At 50.2% G+C, this 21060-nt stretch overlaps 1 protein-coding gene across 1 annotated transcript in view; it reads left to right on the top strand.

Moving 5' to 3' along the window:
- Positions 1-19629, top strand: part of HIGD1C (HIG1 hypoxia inducible domain family member 1C) — a 48985-nt gene extending 29356 nt beyond the window's left edge. Inside the window, exons 3-4 of the mRNA XM_040425930.1 lie at positions 16086-16220; positions 19377-19629. Coding sequence (XP_040281864.1) covers positions 16086-16220; positions 19377-19441 — 200 coding nt within the window. The 3' untranslated portion in view covers positions 19442-19629. The remainder of the gene's footprint in view (positions 1-16085; positions 16221-19376) is intronic.
- Positions 19630-21060: the final 1431 nt, after the last annotated feature.

The raw sequence follows: 21060 nt of genomic DNA, 5'->3' as shown, positions 1-21060 counted from the left end.
TGCGGCTGCGTCAGAATAAATCGTGGGGGAGGACGGGTCCCGGGGGGGAATGAACAACCTTACCCCATTCCATGAAGACATAAATGTATTCCACATGGACAGATCCGCCATGGCCTGTTGGTCCAACCGAATAATACTGTCTTGCTCTGGGGCTGATGGCAGGAGCAGCAAGAGCCGGGAAACAAAGGTACGTCCCTGGGGCATGACCCTCATGGCGAAGTTCAGCCGGCCCAGTAACGATTGGAGGTTCGTCTTGGTCAGGAAGCAGGACTTGGACGCTTCCAGGATGGCTAACCGTATCCGCTGCAACTTCTCCTCGGGGAGCCTTGCTTCCAACCTCACTGAGTCCAGGATGACCCCCAGGAAGGTGATGGTCTTGGAAGGACCTACCGTCTTCCCTGAGGCGACCGGAACCTGGAGCGCCGAGAATAATTCCAGCAGGGAGGATAAGTTGGAGGGCTGCTGGGCCGGGTATTCCACCAGCAGGAAGTCGTCCAGGTAATGGATGCACATGGGCGCCTGCCCATGTTTGACCAGGATCCAATGCAGGGCCTGGGCCAGACGGTCAAACAGCCATGGGCTGCTCTTAGAGCCAAACGTTAGACGATTGGCAAAGTAGTACTTGCCTGCCCACTTGATACCGTAGTACTGCCACAGTTGCGGATGGATCGGAAGCAGTTTGAAAGCGTCCGCGATATCCGTCTTGGACAACCAGGCCCCCCTGCCTGCCTTGAGAATAAACTGAATCGCCTCATCGATAGAGGAGTACTTCATACTAAACTCCTCCGATGGTATGAGGGAGTTGATACTGGGTATGTGAGAGGAATGAGGAGCCGAGAGATCATAGATCAGTCTTTTTTTATTAGAGTCCTTCTTAGCCACCACTCCAATGGGGTTAACCCTCCACACCTGAAAGGGGATAGAATTAAATGGACCGATGAGGAACCCTTTTTCCAGCTCCAAGGAAACCGCCGCTTGCACAGCCTCTGGATCCTGTCTGGCAGAGAGGAGATTCTCACACTCCCAGTTGGCATGTGGAAGGGCCACCAACCCCGTATGGAACCCCTGTGACAGACCCGTAAGCAGATGCACCACAAACTGACGATCACCATGCCCTTCTAGAAGTGCCCCCAGGAGATCAACGTTGATGTCGGTCAGTCATGCCTGTTTAGATGCCTTTTTTGGACAGGTGGACCTTGGATGTGCACGAAAGCAGACTGTGCATACGTGGAGGGCCCTGCACCCACTGAACATGCAGTGACCGAAGTTATAATTATTACATATCTGGCTTTTGCCCAGATACACAATCGGCCTACCAAACTTGTCCATGAGGGCCGGACCCCTGGTGACTCCCGATGTACCTGGAAGGGCTCTATCTGGACGGGAGGCCGCCTCGTTGGGGCACCATACCGTATCATGAAAAATGGATTGGCATGAACCACAAGTGGGGGCTCGGAGCCCCGCAAAGTGCCTGCAGAAAAGCTCCATGTCTAGCACAGCCCAATTGGTTATGAATTGAAACTGTGCTAGGGAGGCTGCGGCTTTAGCCGCGAAGGACCGATGGTAGTCGTAGAACGCCGAGCCCCCATACTTGTGGCCCAAATCGGTGACCTGATATAGGTAGGCGTCCAGCTCCTCCCTCCTATTGGGCTGTGCCGAACAGATGACGTCCCTGAACAAACTAAACGCGAGCACAAACTCGGGTATGGATAGTTTGCGGTTCAGTCGGGCATCTTTGGATTTCATCACTACTGACACCTCCCCGCAATCAATGGTTCTGTGCTCGCTAGCATCATGAGATGCTATAAGAATAGATGCCAGGTTGACCTCTTTGCCCGACAGTATATCCCTCCTGATATTTTCCGCCACAAAATGAGCTGGGACAATGGCCGGCGGAGTAGCTGACATACCTGGGGGACATGCCACTGGCCCTGACACCGCCGTCACGGGCGACACTGACTGCGACGAGGTGGAGGCCCTGGACTCCAGCTCCATGACCCTGTGCTGGATGTCCGCTACTGAGGCAGCCAGACTCCCCATAGTGGCATTCAACTGAGCCAGCGATGCCTGGACAGTAGGTACTGCCAGCTGCTCGCTGGATGGACCCGGGCTAGCCACCAGCAGCCTATAAAGTTCGGCTTTCCTGGCTGAGGCCGGATGACTGACGCCCCTTCTATTCAACTCGGCCACCAGTTTCGGAATTGTCCAATTCCTCAGGGATCCATGACCAGCCAGACCGGAAACGACGGACCCGGAGATGGACGAGGCATCGTCGATGTCTGAAGCCTGGGACATGTTGACCACGGTGCAATACTCTACGCCCTGGATATCACCTGAGGACAAAACCTTTGTTACTAGTACCGACCCAGGCGTGTCTTGGACATCCCGATGGCCCCTCCCCCTTTTTTTTTATTTTTTAAACAAAACTGCCCCTAGATTTATGGACGGCCTGATGGGCCTGAATTGATACTCACCTGGTAACGGAATTCGATGAAAAAAGGTAACGATACCGTACTGGAGGCCCTTGCCACCGACCGAGGTGGAGGCTTGATAATGGGAAACTGAAGGCACCGAGACCCCAACGTGCTGCCGTGTAAACAAGAACAAGAATGACAACCTAAATGCACTGGGAATAACCCACCTGGTTGCGTCAGGCCGTACAACCTGCCCCTAAGGGTGAACGAGAAACATAGCCTAAACGTTTTACGGCCACCAAGATGAGGACAGAAGGGCCAATTACCAGGATGACGTGCCCCCCCCCCTCCTGGGCGTGCTGCCGCGTCATGCATGCTGCTATGGGCGAAAGGTGTGCCAGATTGGTGAAAACGACCCCTTGGACGTACTTAGACAGGACACCATGCCGCCGGGGCGGCTGACGCGACATTGCCTGAACGCTTCAGACAGACGTGTAACAAAAACGAGTAAGACAACCTGGAAGTACCAGGTAGGATCCCGTGCCACCGGGGTGGCGGACATACTTAGCCTGAACGTTTCAAGCAGACATGTAACAGGAGATGACGTGACAACCTGGACGTACCAGGCCAGACCCCATGCCACCGGCGTGGCAGACCCACTTTGCCTGAACGTTTCAAGCAGACGTGCCACAGGTGACGAGTATGGCAACCTGGACGTTCCAGGCAAGACCACCTGTCACAGGAGTGACCAATATAATGCTTAAACGCTTTAAGCGGACGTACCACATGAAATGACAAGACACCCTGGACATCCAGGCAGGAGACCGTGCCACAAGTAGCGGACGTGACACTGCCTGTACGCTTTAGGCAGACATACCACAAAGAGGAAAAAGACAACCTGGAGTTTCAGGTATGACCACATGCCACCGAAGCAGCGGACGCCACAATGCCTAAACGCTTCAAGCAGACGTACCACAATGAACAAAGCGACAACCTGGGGTTCCAGGCAGGAATACATGCCACCGGAGTGGCGGACGCAACAATGCCTGAACGTTTCAAGCCGACGTACAAAAACAAGTGACAACCTGGACGTTCCAGGCAGAATCCCGTGGTACCGGGGAGGCGCCAGAACTGCGCCCGAACGTTCAAAGCCGACGAGCCACGAAGGAGACACACGGGAATGACAACATGACGTACCCCGAGGAACCACATGCCATGGATATACAATTGGGACGTGAAAAGTGCCCGCGGCCAAACCCCGTGACACATATCATACCCATATGACGACATGACATACCACCTACTGCAAGTAAGGAATCCTTGGAACGGAATGGTGCGTCAGATACTTGACCAGAAGAAAACTCTGCAATACGATGATGCATGACAGAAATGAAAAAGCACAATAAATTAAATATTTCCCTTTTTTTTTACAACATAACAGACATTGGCGCTGCTGCTCCCGGAGAGCCCAATACACCGCACTAGAGCCGGGCAGCAGAAGATACCTAAGTTAGGGTAATCCTACATGAACACCCCCAGTCAGGCACTAATAGCGGTCCAAGTGGAACGGTGTACCCCACTATCCCAACTGCAGGTAGACAGAGAAATACGTTTGGGCCTACTGTCAATGCCAGCCAAACCTAGACAAAATAGTTCCTTATTATATTGTTTGCACCCCACAAATTCTCGCACAGTTTACAAGAGTTAGCTGTTGCCACATCACAGACCTAAGTACGAAGTCCCCAAGTGCATGCCCTCCGTGGTGGCATCTGTAAAATGTAACATTGATCCGTAAGGAGTAACCCATTTCAGTAGATCCATATATTTGCTCCACACCGCAAGGCTACATGGGTTGTTACACTGCCATCGTGCACGGCCAGAAAATGTGGCGTGCCGGCAGTTATTAGCAGCACCTAAACAACATAACCTTGAACCTGGCATTTGCCTTGAGGTGTGGGTGGCATTAGCTAACTTGGTTACATCTCCAACGTCCCCCTTCTAGCACTTCACTTAAGGACAACGGTCAAGCCCCCCACTGCCGAAATTGCACAACATTCCCAACCTGCGTTTGCAGCCTGTGTTACTCATGCCTCAGTGCAGCAGGCTTAACCGTTGTCCCGCTCCCATGGACCCAGCCACGTGCGTAGTAACAGCATGCGCTGGTTTATCATGACCCCCGGCCGCCGGCGGTGACCAACAAGAGGCGTAACTAGGGGCGGCGCCGCCGGCGTGCCTAGCAACCGGCACCCGCGGCCGCCCCCGGAACACACACACACCCGCCCTCGGTCTGCCAGTGCCGGCCGGCCTGGCCCAGGAGGTGAGCGGAGCTCCGGCCCCCAGCCCCCCCTCGTGGATGCGCCGTCCCCGTGGTGAGGAGACGCCTTGCGCCGCCGTAAGCTGCCCCCCGCACTGAGGTAAGAGTCAGACCAGACCGGCATCGGAGACATAGCTTACCTGGGCGACCGAGACGAGAAGAAGCCGATCCAATACTTACCCGGATCGAGGCTTGAAGGAGCGGGACGTGCAGGAACCAGACGTGACCGGACGATCCAGGTAACTGGCTGCACGTCCCGTCTGTAACTCCCGCCGAGGTTATAAGGGCAGAGGGGGCGTGGCCTCTGCCCCTCCCACAAATACAGGCTGCCCGGCAGCCTTAACCACATATCATCACATACCCTCATGGTGCGGTGCATAACCTTCAATGTCAAAGGGCTCAACTCCAACACCAAGAGGAAACTCTTGCTTTTGGAACTGAAATCCCTTAAAGCGGACATTGTGTTCCTACAAGAAACACATTTTGATGGCAGCTCTTCCTTACGTTTTGCCTCTCACCTGTACCCTATTGCTTATTCGGCTACTCATAGCCGTCGGAAGGCGGGGGTTGCCATCTTGGTATCTGCACAGTGTCCCCTCAAAATTGAATCCTCAATTCTAGACCCGCAGGGGTGTTATATTGTTCTCCGTGGCCATTTAGCAGATAAACCCATCACCTTTTGTAACATTTATGCCCCAAATACTTCGCAGATCCGCTTTCTCGGTGGAATCTTCCGCAAGGTTTTTGTTGAGGGAGTGGACTCTTCAGAACCCCTGGTCCTCCTGGGTGGGGACTTTAATGTCGTGTTTTCTGAGTCGATGGATCGCCTGGCCCTACCGGGCAGACCGACACATTCGACACAGCAGCACTTAGCTAGGGACTTTCGTAAACTGGTGCGGAAATACTCCCTGTATGACCTCTGGCATCTCACTTACCCCACTGATAGGTCCTTCTCCTTTTACTCTGCCCCACACGGTTCCCACACCCATATTGATTATCTCTTTGGTACCATTTCGACCCTCAGGATATTGGAGGGAGCGGACATGGGCCAAATCACCTGGTCTGACCATGCTCCAGTACTGGTCGACATTAGTAGCGGGTCGGGCCATGTTCGCTAATGCTACTGGAGACTTAATGACTCCCTCCTGAAGCAGCCCATCACTAGGGAGGAACTCCGCAAACGTCTGAAAACGTACTTTGAACTGAATGAGGGATCGGTAGGGGATGTCCGTCCTTTGTGGGAAGCTCATAAGGCGGTCATGAGGGGACATTGTATTGCAATAAGCTCAAAATTAAAGAAGGACTTGACTGCTTTGGTCAAGACCCTTACGTCTCGCTTGCGAACCCTAGAAGACAAGATGGCTGCTCACCCCTCACGCTGCACACTGAGATGAATTGTTGATACTAGGGCCCAATTAAAGAGTCTAGCTTTAGGTCGTGTCAACAAGTTACTACTTTACATACGACAGCGTTATTATGCTTGGGGGAACAAACCCCATACTTTGCTGGCCAGACAACTCAGGAACCGTAATCCCCAAACGGGTCCGAGTGCTATTAGGGGGAATGAGGGAACAATCCACTATGACCCCAGAGTGATAGCAGAGAGGTTCTCAACCTACTACTCTTCCCTGTACAATCTACCCTCCGACCTCCCCTCAGATGAGAGATTTAGAGATAGTACACTTCAGTCTTATTTGGCCTCCTGTCACCTCCCTACCCTATCGACTTCCGATCTTGCCGCCCTTAATAGTCCGATAACACCAAAAGAGAGAGGGGAAGTGGTGGACCATCTACCTGAGGGTAAATCCCCAGGGCCTGATGGCTTCTCGTAAAAATATTATAAGACTTTCAAGACCGAACTAATCCCTCACTTAGTAACCCTTTTTAATCATTTTCTAGCTGGCAACGCAGTACCTGCCCCAATGTTTCACTCTTATCTCACGATGATTCCGAAACCTGGAAAAGACCCTTAACTGCTTAACTCAGATTTACACCAAGGCCCTAGCCTCCCGACTAAACGTTTTTTTCCCCTCCCTGATCCACAAAGACCAGGTGGGATTTGTCCCAGGCCGCCAGGGGGCCGACAACACACGAAGAAGCATTGACTTGATAGATGTCATATCTCACTCGGGTGAGGAGGCGCTACTTCTTAGTTTATACGCTGAAAAGGCGTTCGACCATTTAGGTTGGCCTTTCCTTTTTGCTACCTTGCAGGCATATGGCCTTTCTGGTCCCTTCGTTAGGGCCATTCGTAGCCTATACTCCTCCCCCACAGCGACAATCAAACTGCCTCATGCTCAATCTCAACCCATACGCATTGCTAATGGGACGAGACAAAGGTGCCCCCTATCTCCGCTATTATTTGCCATGTGTATCGAACCCCTGGCGGCCAAAGTCAGGGCATGTCCAGACATCAGAGGTGTTATGGTCAGGGACAAGGAGTTTAAGCTATCGCTATATGCAGACGACATCCTTCTTACCCTCACTAAACTTCATATTTCCCTACCAAACCTCCACTCCATCCTGCAGGAATTTGGTCGGCTCTCGGGGTATAAGGTCAACACCCATAAAACTGAGGCCCTCCCTCTTAATGTTTCTCAGGTGGCCCTGGGCTTTCTTAGGGTTAACTTCCCTTTTGTCACGGAACCATGAACCAGACGTACAACAAGAGATAAGTGAAAATAAGAAGGCTTTATTGAAAATAAAGCTGTAAAGCAAAAGTCCAAACGGATGGCGAAACCGAAGCAGAGTCTTTGCGAAGCCAGAGGTCAGGAACCAGAAGGGTAGTCAGACGAAGCCAGGATCAGGAACCAGCAGGGTAGTCAGACGAAGCCAGGATCAGGAACCAGCAGGGTAGTCGGACGAAACCAGGATCAGGAACCAGCAGGGTAGTCGGACGAAACCAGGATCAGGAACCAGAAGCAGCAGCAGTCTAGAAGCATGTGAACACAGGAGGACCAAGCAAGGAACTGAAGCCACAGACCTCCTATATATATGAGCTAGGCATCCAGCTCCTCCCAGTGGGAAGGAGGAGCCGCAGGGTGGGAGGCTACAAGAAACCCAGAAACCAAGATGGCCGCCAGCACATGTCAAACGAAGGAGAACAGCAAGAAGGTAAGACCATGACAGTACCTCCCCCTCAAGGGCCCCTCCTCCGCGGAGTAAAGAACGGTTTCTGAGGGAAGCGTGCGTGGAAGGCTCGGAGCAAGGCAGGAGCATGGACATCTGCGGAGGGAACCCAGGAACGCTCCTCTGGACCATAACCACGCCAATGGACCAAAAACTGCACCCGACCGCGGACCAGGCGTGAGTCCAGGATATTGCTCACCTCATACTCCTCACGATTGCCCACTTGGACCGGACGAGGCCGAGGAACCGAGGAAGTAAAACGATTACACACCAGTGGCTTCAACAGGGAGACATGAAACACGTTGGAGATCCGCATGCCAGGAGGAAGCGCAAGGGCATAGGCTACCGGGTTTACCCTGCGAAGCACTCGGAAGGGACCAACAAAGCGAGGCGCCAGCTTGGGAGTGGGCACTCGAAGGTTGAGGTTGCGGGTGGACAACCATACACGGTCTCCGACCTGGTAGGAAGGAGCAGGCGCTCGTCTGCGATCAGCCTGGAGTCTCTGGCGCTGCGCAGAGACCTCAAGGGACTTCTGGATCAGTACCCAAGAAGCACGTAGGACGGAAAGGTGATCCTCCACAGCCGGAATATCCTGGGGAGAGAATACCTCCGGTAACACGGCAGGTTGGAACCCATAATTGGCCATGAAGGGAGACGTCCCAGAGGAAGAGTTCACCGCCGTGTTCCTGGCAAACTCAGCCCAAGGCAGGAGGTCAACCCAATTGTCTTGGTGATCGGAGACATAGCAACGAAGGAATTGCTCCAAGGCCTGATTGGATCGTTCTGCGGCCCCATTGGACTGAGGGTGGTAGGCCGAGGAGAAGGAGAGATGAATCCCCAACTGGGAGCAAAAGGCGCGCCAGAACCTGGACACAAACTGACTCCCCCGATCCGACACAATCTCCTTGGGCAAACCGTGCAACCGGAAGACCTCCCTGGCAAAAACCGTGGCCAACTCTTGTGCAGAGGGTAACTTCTTGAGAGGAACACAGTGGCACATTTTGGAAAACCGATCCACAATCATGAGAATGACCGTATGGCCTCGGGATGCAGGGAGGTCCACAATGAAATCCATCCCCAGGTGTGACCATGGGCGCTCCCCGGTGGCTATGGGTTGCAGAAGGCCCAACGGAAGGTGCCGAGGGGACTTACTCTGGGCACAAACGGAGCATGCCGCTACATATGCGGCGATGTCGGAACGTAGGGAAGGCCACCAGAACAGACGTGAAACAGCCCAGGACAGCTGATTCTTTCCAGGATGCCCCGCGGTCTTGGAGTTATGGTAGGTTCGCAACAACCGAGTGCGCAACTCCTCAGGCACAAAACATCTGCCGTTGGGTCTCCCAGAGGGAGCACCAGATTGAGCCGCCAAAATCTGCTCACCCAGGGGAGAGGTCAGGCTGGTGCGAATGGCGGCCAAGATCTGATTCGGAGGTATGACCGAAGTCGGAATCGACTCCTCCCTGGACAGCTCGGAGTACTGCCGTGATAAGGCATCCGCCCTGATGTTCTTGGAACCGGGTAGGTAGGAGACCACGTAATTAAAACGTGACAAGAACAGAGCCCATCTGGCCTGACGTGGTGTCAATCTCTTGGCCTCAGAAAGGTAGGTCAGATTCTTGTGGTCCGTCAGGATGAGGACCGGAACCACCGAACCCTCGAGCAAGTGCCTCCATTCTTTAAGGGCCTGCACGATGGCCAATAACTCCCGGTCACCAAGCTGATAGTTGCACTCCGCGGAAGACAGTTTCCAGGAGTAAAACCCACAAGGAAGCAGAGGACCCTCTCGTGTTCTACGCTGAGACAGAAGGGCGCCTACTCCCGTCTCAGACGCGTCCACCTCGAGGACAAAGGGCAACCCAGGGTTGGGATGCGACAGAATCGGAGCCGACACAAAGGCGGACTTTAGAGCCTCAAAAGCTCGGATGGCCTCGAGCGGCCAGACCTGGGAATTACTGCCCTTCCTGGTCAGATCCGTGAGAGGCTTGGCTAGCATGAAAAAGTCCCTGATGAACTTCCGATAATAATTGGCGAAGCCCAAAAAACGCTGCAGGGAACGAAGACCACTGGGCTGGGGCCACTGTAAGACAGCCGAAACCTTCTCAGGATCCATGGAGAACCCCTCAGCGGAAATGATGTAACCTAAGAAGGTTACCTGGGATTGGTGAAATTCGCATTTCTCAAGCTTACCAAACAGCTTGTTCTCTCGTAACCGTTGCAACACTCGTCTGACATCCAGAATGTGGGCCTCCATGGATTCAGAATATACCAAGATGTCATCCAAATAGACCACCACACACTGCTGCAACAGGTCACGGAAAACATCGTTGATGAATTCCTGAAAGACTGCGGGCGCATTGCACAACCCAAAGGGCATAACCAAGGATTCATAATGACCGGTCCTGGTGTTAAACGCGGTCTTCCACTCATCGCCCGCCTTGATCCTTACCAGGTTATATGCCGCCCTCAGGTCGAGTTTGGTAAAGACCGTGGCCCCTTTAAGGCGATCGAACAGCTCGGAAATCAAGGGTATCGGGTAAGCGTTCTTGATCGTGATGCGATTGAGACCCCTGTAATCGATGCAAGGCCTCAACTCACCGCCCTTCTTTTTCACAAAGAAAAATCCAGCCCCTGCCGGGGACGAGGATTTGCGAATGTGTCCGCGTGAAAGCGCCTCCCTCACGTACTCCTCCATGGCCTCATTCTCCGCTACCGACAGTGGATAGACTTTGCCACGAGGAGGAACGGCACCAGATTGTAACTCTATGGCACAATCGTATGGGCGGTGCGGAGGTAGGGCAACCGCGCGTACCTTATCGAATACATCCCGGTACTCCTCGTATTCAGGAGGCAACAGAGAGTCCGAGGAAGTACACAGCAACTTGACAGACCCATGGATGCAACTAGCCCCACACTGCGGTGACCACGAGAGGATCTCGGCCGATCTCCAATCGAAAGTCGGATTATGCTTCCGGAGCCAGGGGTACCCCAAGACCACCGAGTAGTGTGGAGACGAAATAACCTGGAGGCAGACCGACTCTCTGTGAACGGCACCAATGGCTATCCCCACTGGAAGGGTCTCATGAGTCACGTGTGGCGGCAGAAGGGGTCTGCCGTCTATCGCCTCAAGAGCCAGTGGGGAACCTCGAGCCTGCAGAGGAATGGAATTGGCGGCAGCAAACACATTATCAATGAACAAACCACCAGCACCAGAGTCCACCAACGCCTGGGTCGTCACTGAGCCCCCGACCCAGGAGAGGACAACAGTGATCAGTGGTTTGTCAACACGGGAAACCGGGGACGAGGAGACTCCACCCAAGATCTGCCCCCGACAGGATCTCAGGTGCGAGCGTTTCCCGGACGGTTCGGACATGCCAACCGAAAATGCCCACCGAGACCACAGTACATGCATCGGCCCTCACGTCTCCGGAGTACCCTCTCCCCCTCGGACAGGCGAGCAAACCCCAGCTGCATGGGTTCACCCCCAGACAAGTCATCCCCAGGAGGCGTGGGAGGAGAGGGAGGCACGGGTGGGACAGCAAACGTAGGCGCCAATCTGTTAGAAAACCTCCGCAGGCTCTCCTTAAAGGAAGGTCTCTCCCTGAGTCTGGTGTCAATCAAAATCAGGAAAGAAATAAGAGACTCGAGCTCCACTGGTAGGTCCTTAGCTGCAACCTCATCCTTCAAGGCATCCGAGAGACCATGAGAGAAAGCAGCGACCAGAGCCTCATTATTCCAGCCCACCTCTGCTGCCAGGGTACGAAACTCAATGGCGTATTCAGCTACGGATCGTGAACCCTGTCTGATGGACATAAGGAGCTTCGCAGCAGAGGCAGCACGAGCCGGCACATCGAATACCTTCCGAAGAGAAGCAACAAAACCGGAAAACTCGGCAACCACCGGATTGTTGTTCTCCCATAAAGGGCTGGCCCAGGCCAAGGCCTTGTCCGAGAGCAGCGAGATCAAGAAGCCCACCTTTGATCTCTCAGTAGGAAAGGCATGTGGCAGCAACTCGAAATAAATGCCCACCTGGTTAAGGAAACCTCGGCACTGAGTTGGCTCTCCCCCAAAGCGCTGTGGAAGAGGGGCAGAACCGGTCATACCCCGAAACACCGCAGGTGCAACAACAGGTGTCGGGGTAGACTCTGGCGCAACAACCGGAGCGGCAGTAGGAGCGGGCCCAGGAGCGACAACCGACCCATCGGCAACGGGAGCGAAATGAGCCGTGCGTTCAAGCAGGGTTTGCAACGCCACAGCGAACCGACCCAACAGGTGATCCTGCTGATCAAGTCTGGCAACCAGCGTGGGTAGCGAGGATGGCCCTGTACCGTCAGAATTCATGGCTTGGTCCTAATGTCACGGAACCATGAACCAGACGTACAACAAGAGATAAGTGAAAATAAGAAGGCTTTATTGAAAATAAAGCTGTAAAGCAAAAGTCCAAACGGATGGCGAAACCGAAGCAGAGTCTTTGCGAAGCCAGAGGTCAGGAACCAGAAGGGTAGTCAGACGAAGCCAGGATCAGGAACCAGCAGGGTAGTCAGACGAAGCCAGGATCAGGAACCAGCAGGGTAGTCGGACGAAACCAGGATCAGGAACCAGCAGGGTAGTCGGACGAAACCAGGATCAGGAACCAGAAGCAGCAGCAGTCTAGAAGCATGTGAACACAGGAGGACCAAGCAAGGAACTGAAGCCACAGACCTCCTATATATATGAGCTAGGCATCCAGCTCCTCCCAGTGGGAAGGAGGAGCCGCAGGGTGGGAGGCTACAAGAAACCCAGAAACCAAGATGGCCGCCAGCACATGTCAAACGAAGGAGAACAGCAAGAAGGTAAGACCATGACACCTTTCCACTGGAAGACTGACTCCCTGCAATATTTGGGTGTTGACCTTACGCCCGATATGGGGACCTTTATAAAGCTAACTTCCCACGCATATATGCGGAAATCAGGGGTCTCCCACTCTCTCTAATGAGACGTATTGCTGCAACTAAAATGACGATTTTGCCCAAGCTTCTGTATCTTTTTGAGACCTTACCGATTGTAGTTCCCCTCAAGAATCTGAGATCCATTCACTCTCACCTCCTTAGATTTATATGGGCGGGAAGACATCATAGAATCCCAAGGTCAGTCCTTCTATCTAGTAGGCTCCAGGGTGGACTAGGGGTACCGGATCTGTCCAAATATTACTGGGCGGCCCAACTATGTTCTCTCATGGCCTGGGCTTCCTTGCACCCATACTCTGTCTGGATGCAGGTAGAAAGACTCTGGCTAGCTCCTATACATCCTAACTCTATGCTATGGTCCGGATCTCACAAGACCCTACCAGTTAAGGATCTCTTAGGGCCCATGGCTTGCACTAGAATCATATGGCAGCTGTGCAGTGGTAAGTTCCCTCTGGTTTCTAACCACTCCGCCATGACATCCTTTTTGTATCACCCTATGCTCCCTACTAGTCTTACCACGTCCATGACGAGACCATGGTCTCAGCAAGGAGTGTTTCGGTTTGCAGATATTGTAGACCTCTTCACTAGGGACCTTTTGCTGTTTTCTACCCTCCATACCAAATATGATCTCCCCTCCTCCTCCAATTACTTTTATATCCAGATCAGTCACTTTGCACAGTCCTTTTTTTTCGGGGGTCACAGTCTCTCTCCCGACTCCCTTTAAACGCCTTTGCAGGGAAGGGGTACACGCGAAGGGTCTAATTTCTGAGATCTACTCCATATTGCTGACTCCCTTCCCTGATCGGGTTCAAAGGCATTCCTACATGGTACGATGGGAGGAATACCTAGGGAAGGCCTTACCGGACGCACTCTGGCACCTTATATGGAGGAGGTCAGTGAAATCCTCTGTCGGTACTTCACCAGGAGAACAAATATAAAATTTTAATGTACTGGTACCACACTCCTGACCTCCTCCATAGAATGAACCCAGTAGTCCCGGGAGATTGCTGGAGATGCGGGTTGCATAGGGGTACATTGCCTCATATTTTCTAGGACTGCCCCAAGATACGCCCCTACTGGACTGGAGTAGGCACCCTCCTGAGTGATATTTTTGCAGTGGAAATCCGACCTGACCCTATGTCCTTCCTGCTTAATGTGGTCCCCGATCAAGTTAAAAAACACTCACTTAAGTTATTACTATTGATACTAACAGCAGCTCGTTGTCTAATCTCCCGAACTTTGAAAAGCCCTGAACCACCACGGGTTTCTGATTTGTACGCTAGGGTGACAGAGGTCCGAACAATGGAATACTCCACGGCCATGTTTCAGGACAAAATTGTACTCTTCAACGCCATATGGGACCTGTGGGATAATTACTGCGCCACGAGGCAACCTTAACGACCTTGTTAGAAAGAGGTGTCCCCCCTCCCCCCCTTGTGTCATTGTCTTTGTTATTTGTCTTGTCTTTTAGATATTAGTTTGATGAAGCATTACTTATTGAGAAGCTCTGGGCTTTCGGGTCTCTAAGACACCTTCACGACTACTTGATGTCTTTTTGTTCTAGGATATGCTGCTCAGTAGTCTTACTTTGGACTGATTAAAGATAGACACAGTTTCTCTTAGTACACTTTATTGTTATATTACTGCTTGGTTTTTCATTTTCCATCTTTAAATATTATCGAGTGTTATAAGTGCTCAATCAATATGAATGTCATTCTTTACATGTTTCATCCTTTACCTTGTACTAATGTGCATGAATCTATTGTAGATGTGCATTGTTATTTCTATATTATTTAATAAATATACAATTATTTTAAAAAAAAGACAGTGATTGGCTGGCTGAAAGGGTATTTGAAGACACGTCAGGGAATCTGTGGAGGTGAGTATATCTTATTTTATGTTTTCAAGCCCCTCTGACCCTGCAGTTTTGGGGGAGCTGCAAGGGATACTTTTTGTCAGAAAACCTTGTTAGGATTCACATTGGTCATCACAGGTTTATGTGAAATAAAGCTACGGTTATATGAAAAATCCATCCGTGATGTATATTTTGAGAGTCATTCATAATGTACCGGCAGTAAAATAAGGAATGCGTTTTACCGAGGTTCTGCATAATAATAAAGAAACCTGCTCTCATTTTATTACCTTAGTAAAGTGTATACGACTGCGATTAAAAGTTAAGGTGCTGTGCTCCATGTCTCATTTTATTTCCTGCGTTTAGTTTGTAGCTGTCATTCTTAAAGGGAACCTGTCACCTCAAAATTGCATCTACAACCGCCAGCAGTACCTCATAGTAGCCCGCAGCCTGTTAATAATCAAATGTTTTGTCCTGTTGTCTGATGCTGCGTAAGTTCAAAAAACGCAGTTTTATTCTCTATCAGCGCTATAGTGCCGGCCATCTTGAAGTCAAGGGGGCAGCGGCCTCCTTGCTTCAAGTCAAGGTAACCACGCCCCCTAACTGTCCCCTCTAGTTTGAGTGACAGCCTGCAGTGCGGCCGCGATTCCCCAAGTCTCGCACATGCGCGGTGCGCTCTGTAGTAATGCGCTATCCCATCTCCTGCTGCTGCTGTTAGCCGGGTTTCATCGGCGCAATGCGCATGCGCGAGACTTGGGGAATCGCGGCCGCACTGCAGGCTGTCACTCTCAGGCAAGAGGGGACGGTTAGGGGGCGTGGTTACCTTGACTTAAAGCAAGGAGGCCACTGTCCCCTTGACTTCAAGATAGCCAGCACTATAGCACTGATGGAGAATAAAACTGCGTTTTTTGAACTTACGCAGCATCGGACAACAAGCTAAAACAGGCTGCGGGCTACTATGAGGTACTGCTGGCGGGTGTATATGCATTTTTGAGGTTGCAGGTTCCCTTTAAAGGTTTTGTTGGCCTTATTAGGGCAAAAAGTCATTTAGGTGGGTTGACCTATCTATCTATGAGCTACAGTGGACAGCCTCTAAGTTGGCTTCAGTATAAAAAGGGATCTATTAAATGCAGGATGCCTGGACACATGAAAGACTGTAGAATTTTCTATGGATGTCAGTGTAAATTCCTGTTCACATTTGCTTTGTTGCAAATTCCATCAGATTTAAAGAAGCAGTTTATACAATGGATCTGTCACTACATTATAGCACCCATTATAAATGGAAACCACAAGACAGATATGAACACAGGCTTACAGGGTAACTGGTGCTAGCAGCAGAATGTCCTCAGACGCTGCTCTGGGTTATCAGGATGTCTCTCAGTTTAATGCACCCACACAAAAAAAAAATTTTGTTTCCCCTTTCCTTGTAGGAATGGCTGGTTTCATGGCAGTGGTAGCTTATGGCCTTTACAAACTCCGCAGCCGTGGGGACCAGAAGATGTCAGTACATCTCATTCACATGAGAGTTGGTGCCCAAGGATTCGTGGTCGGCGCTATGACCTTTGGTAGGTTAAACATTAGTTTGCTTAAACTTTTTTCTAATGTTTGTCACATTGAACATTCAGTCTGTTTGAATGAATGGCAAGTTATGGTGTAATGGAGATACGGAGGACTGCATATGAATAGAGATGATAGCCACCTGATGAATATGTGGGCTCTGTGGACACAGGCTGGCAATAAGGTCCACTTCTTTGGATTCTAGATATTGTGAATCTCCAGGATGCACCCAAGTTTTACAGCAAACTTCTGTTGAGGACCTTGGTAGTAACTGATCCAACACTCAGGCTTTCCAGTAGGGCTGTCACGATAAATTTGATTTTTGATTCCAATACCAAAGACATTACCGTGCCTGAAAAACACGAAAATGTTGCTTGCTATTAATGTAAGGCACATGGAGGTCCAAACTGATAAAACCATGTGCCTCACATTAATAGTAAGTGACCCCATCAAGTACATCCTCACATAACAGGTAACATGAGGTTAATGTGTGGGTACATAATGAGGTCAATTTCTTTTAAAGTGAGGTATATAATGTTAGTAAGGAAACACTACCACAAAGCTCTTTTTTTCTCTGGTCCATTTGAAAAGTACATGATGTACGGTCAATTCTAGTGAAGATAATCTTTTTACCGGTGACTACCAGTAACCCAATGTTAACCCAGGAGTTGCCACCTCCATCATGTATAAGCGCTGCACCCCTCCTGCTGGAGTGACCACCTCTGCCAGTCCCATACATGTATGCCTCTGGATTCCCAAACACACACATGGCCTGAAAACCATGATGACAGAGATTATAAAAGAGCGTGAGCCGTGGTGCTCTCGTCTCAGCCCAAACTATGCTTTGAATAGTCGGACCTGCTACTAAGCTTCGCAGTAGCACACCTTATTATTTAAATAATGACAATGTCAGTATTGAACAAAAAAAACACTTGAATTATCGAAAAAAGCATTGATATTTCAATGCATTGTGCAACCTTATTTTGTAATTTATAAAAAAAAGTTAGAAACCTCTCTTTTAACCGTACCAGGTGTTTAAAACAGGAGATCCAAGAATCAGATCTTTTTTAGGATTCAGTCCAATTCTGTATCACAGGGGCTGTTGGTGGTTATTGAAGCAGTTTAGGGGCCTAGGGATCGACCGATTATCTGTTTTAGGCCTCATGCACACGACCGTTGTGTGCATCCGTGGCCGTTGTTCCGTTTTCCGTGATTTTCTGCGGACCCATTGACTTTCTTTGGCCACCAATGAATGTACAGTAATACAAAGGAGGGAGGGGGGGCCCACTGGCCACCAATGAATGTACAGTAATACAGGGCAGGGAGGGGGGCCGCACTGGCCACCAATGAATGTACAGTAATACAGGGGAGGGAGGGGGGGCCCACTGGCCACCAATGAATGTACAGTAATACAGGGGAGGGAGGGGGGGCCCACTGGCCACCAATGAATTTAAAACTGGGGAGGGGGGTGTGCCCCCTCCTGCCTGGCAGCACCTGATCTCTTACAGGGGGCTATGATACGCACAATTAACCCCTCAGGTGCGGCACCTGAGGGGTTAATTGTGCGGATCACAGCCCCATGTAAGAGATCGGGTGCTGCCAGGCAGCAGGGGGCAGTCATGTACACAGTTCGTAGTATATTCTAACTTGAAGCGTCCCCATCACTATGGGAACGCCTCTGTGTTAGAATATACTGTCGGATATAAGTTTTCACGATCTAACTCAAATCCGATGGTATATTCTAACATAGAGGCGTTCCCATGGTGATGGGGATGCTTCAAGTTAAAATATACCATCGGATGGAGAAAACTCTGATCCAATGGTATAATAGGGACTCCTGACTTTATATTGAAAGTCAATGGGGGACGGATCCGTTTGCAATTGCACCATATTGTGTCAACGTCAAACGGATCTGTCCTGACTTACAATGCAAGTCAATGGGGACGGATCCGTTTGGCTCCGCACGGCCAGGCAGACACCAAAACGACTTTTTCCTTCATGTCCGTGGATCCTCCAAAAATCAAGGAAGACCCATGGAAGAAAAAACGGACACGGATCACGGACCTACAGACCACGTTTTTGGTTGTGTGCATTAGGCCTTACCGATATTATCGGCCGATATTCAGGATTTTGACAGTTATCGGTATCTGCATCTATTTTGCCAATATTCTGATAACGTATTGGGAACACGGATCGCGCTGCTCTCAGCGCTCTTCGTGTTCCCTCAGCAGCACAGGGGAGAAGGAAGTAGTGTCTCCCTCCCCCTGTGCCGCTGCCACCAATGAGAGGAGGGGAGGGGCTGCGCCACCAATGAAGATAACTCTCTTATTAATTCATATACAGGAGGCGGGAGCTGGCTGCAGAATCACATAGCTGGCTCCGGACCTCTATGACAAGTAGCTGCGATCTGCGGTAGTTAACCCCTCAGGTGCCGCACCTGAGGGGTTAACTGCCGCTGATCGCAGCTACCGCTCATAGAGGTCGGGAGCCGGCTATGTGATTCTGCAGCCAGCTCCCGTCTCCTGTATATGAATTAATGAGATAGTTATCTTCATTGGTGGCGCAGTGCGCCCCCCCCCCCAAACCCAGTATTAATCATTGGTGGTGCAGTGCGCCCCCAAGCCCCCCAGTATTAAACATTGGTGGCAGTGGCCACAGGGTCCCCTCTCCCCTCCTCCTCAGTGGAAGTTCCAATCGGAGAACCAGCAGTGTAAGCCAGGACGCTATTGAAGCCCTGGCTGCCATAGTCGGCTCCCTGCTGCTGTGTGCACAAAGCACAGAACAGCAGGGAGAGTGTGAGGTCCTATTCACCCTGATAGAGCTCTATCAGGGTGAATAGGACAAGGGTTCTAGTCCCTAAGGGGGCTAATAGTTAGTGTAAAAAAAAAAAAGTTTGAAAAAAAACCACACCAAAATATTAATTATAAATGAAAAAGAAAGATTTACAAAAAACAAAAATAAACGTTAACAATAAACATATTCATTTTCAGCAGATTTGTGTAGGAATTTTATTTTATTTTTTCAAAAATAAAAATTCACAGAATATCGGTATAAATTATCGGCTATCGGCCTGAAAGTTCACAGATTATAGATATCTAAAAAAATCAATATCTGTCGATCCCTTTTGGGCAGTATTTGTATGATCGTCTTCTTTTCTGATTTAGGTGTATTATATTCCATGTACAAGGAATATATCAAGCCTCGATTTGAAGATCATTCTGATAAATGAAGAAGGAACATATATTGTCACCGTAGACCTGTCTGGTAATCAACCTTCTGAGGCCTGGACAAGCTTTTAACTATTGTGTTTTCAAACCGTTTAATCACAAATTTACCTATTCCTTGCTACAATACCACATATAGGCAGTTTTATTGATTGTGATGATTATGTACCAGTAAATCAACAGTTTTTTATAGTTTTAGCTGCAATTTGACTGGAATTTCTAACTCATGGTGCAAAATACTTCCAGGATTAGTAGGTGAGGGGGTGCACTACACTAGCTCAACACACTTTAACAGCATTTTTTTCTCTGCCGAGTATAGAAAGCCAATCTACACATATAAGTCTCCTTTTATGTGTATGTATACTGCCTCTACTGTGGTAGTCAGAATCTTCTGCTCTGCGGTCACAAGCTTTGGTCAATTTTTTTGTCTATTGTAAGTCCTCATGCCTCAGGACAGGTCTGATAGTCTTACTGGTCTCCTTTTAGGGTCCATTCACACGTCCATATGTGTTTTGCGGATACGCAAAACACTGACACTGGTAATGTGCGTTCCACATTTTGCGGACCGCACATCGCCGGCACTCTCATAGAAAATACCTTTTCTTGTCCGCAATTGCGGACAAGAATAGGACATGTTCTATTTTTTTGCGGATCCGCAAATGCGGACAGCACATTCCGGCCCTATTGAAAATGAATGGGTACGCACCTGTTCCACAAAATTGTGTGGCACGGATGCGGACCCATTTTGTGGACATGTGAATGGACCCTTAGAAATGTTCTTGAGTATGGCCTAAGGTGTTGAATCCTTGATGGCTGTAATGTAACTGAGCACGTACTACTTGAGCAGCCAAAAGTCATCCATATGTCAGCAAGGCTTCTACCAGGTGGGATACCTTGTGGTGGGTAATGTAAAAGCACATGTTTCATCATAAATCTCTAAAATATGAGTTTCACTCACCATCCCTGCATAAATACAGCGTTTAAAAAAAAAGTTCCCAAACTTATCAGCAAAATCGGACTGGTTCTTGCCTATGTGTCTTCTCCTTGAATAGGGGCCTCACTTCCCCATAGTCTCTTTTATGGGGGAACAAGAGTGGTTTTTGCCCATGGGTTACCAATATTAACTCTTGGGTCCTCTAACCTGGAGATATCTAGATCACTGTGACATACATAAGAGAGGACTCCCCCAACACACACTTCCCTTGTTATGGTGTTTGTTTGCCTCCTGTAGGCCCTTTTCATCACCTTTGGACCAGTTCTAAACCATCTTGTACTTCACAGCTTTTCACCAAGGCGGATGGGACCAACCAGGACTGTAAACCCTTTCTCTAAGTGACCCCTATCACAGCCACATGGTCTGCTAGTTTCACACTTGCGGCCGAATTTTCCGGCAGACAACGCATACAGAAGTTGGGTAGCTACCGAACCCCATTATAGTTAATGGGGTCTGTGGGAAGACGGTAGTATTCGGCAGTGATGGATCCGGAGAACTCTACCGGAACAGCCTGCTGGATTTCTCTGCCGCAAGTGTGAAACTAGCCTTATTGTGGTTCATCTTCTGCAGTAACTCCTGGCTCTGTAGGGCACCAGGCCAGGGGGTGCCTAGGTGTACTAATCTACACAG

This window comes from Bufo bufo, chromosome 3 (genome assembly GCF_905171765.1).
Source record: "Bufo bufo chromosome 3, aBufBuf1.1, whole genome shotgun sequence".
Classification (NCBI taxonomy): Eukaryota; Metazoa; Chordata; class Amphibia; order Anura; family Bufonidae; genus Bufo; species Bufo bufo.
The sequence above is the reverse complement of the archived record's forward strand: the minus strand, read 5'-3'. Positions and strand labels throughout refer to the sequence as shown.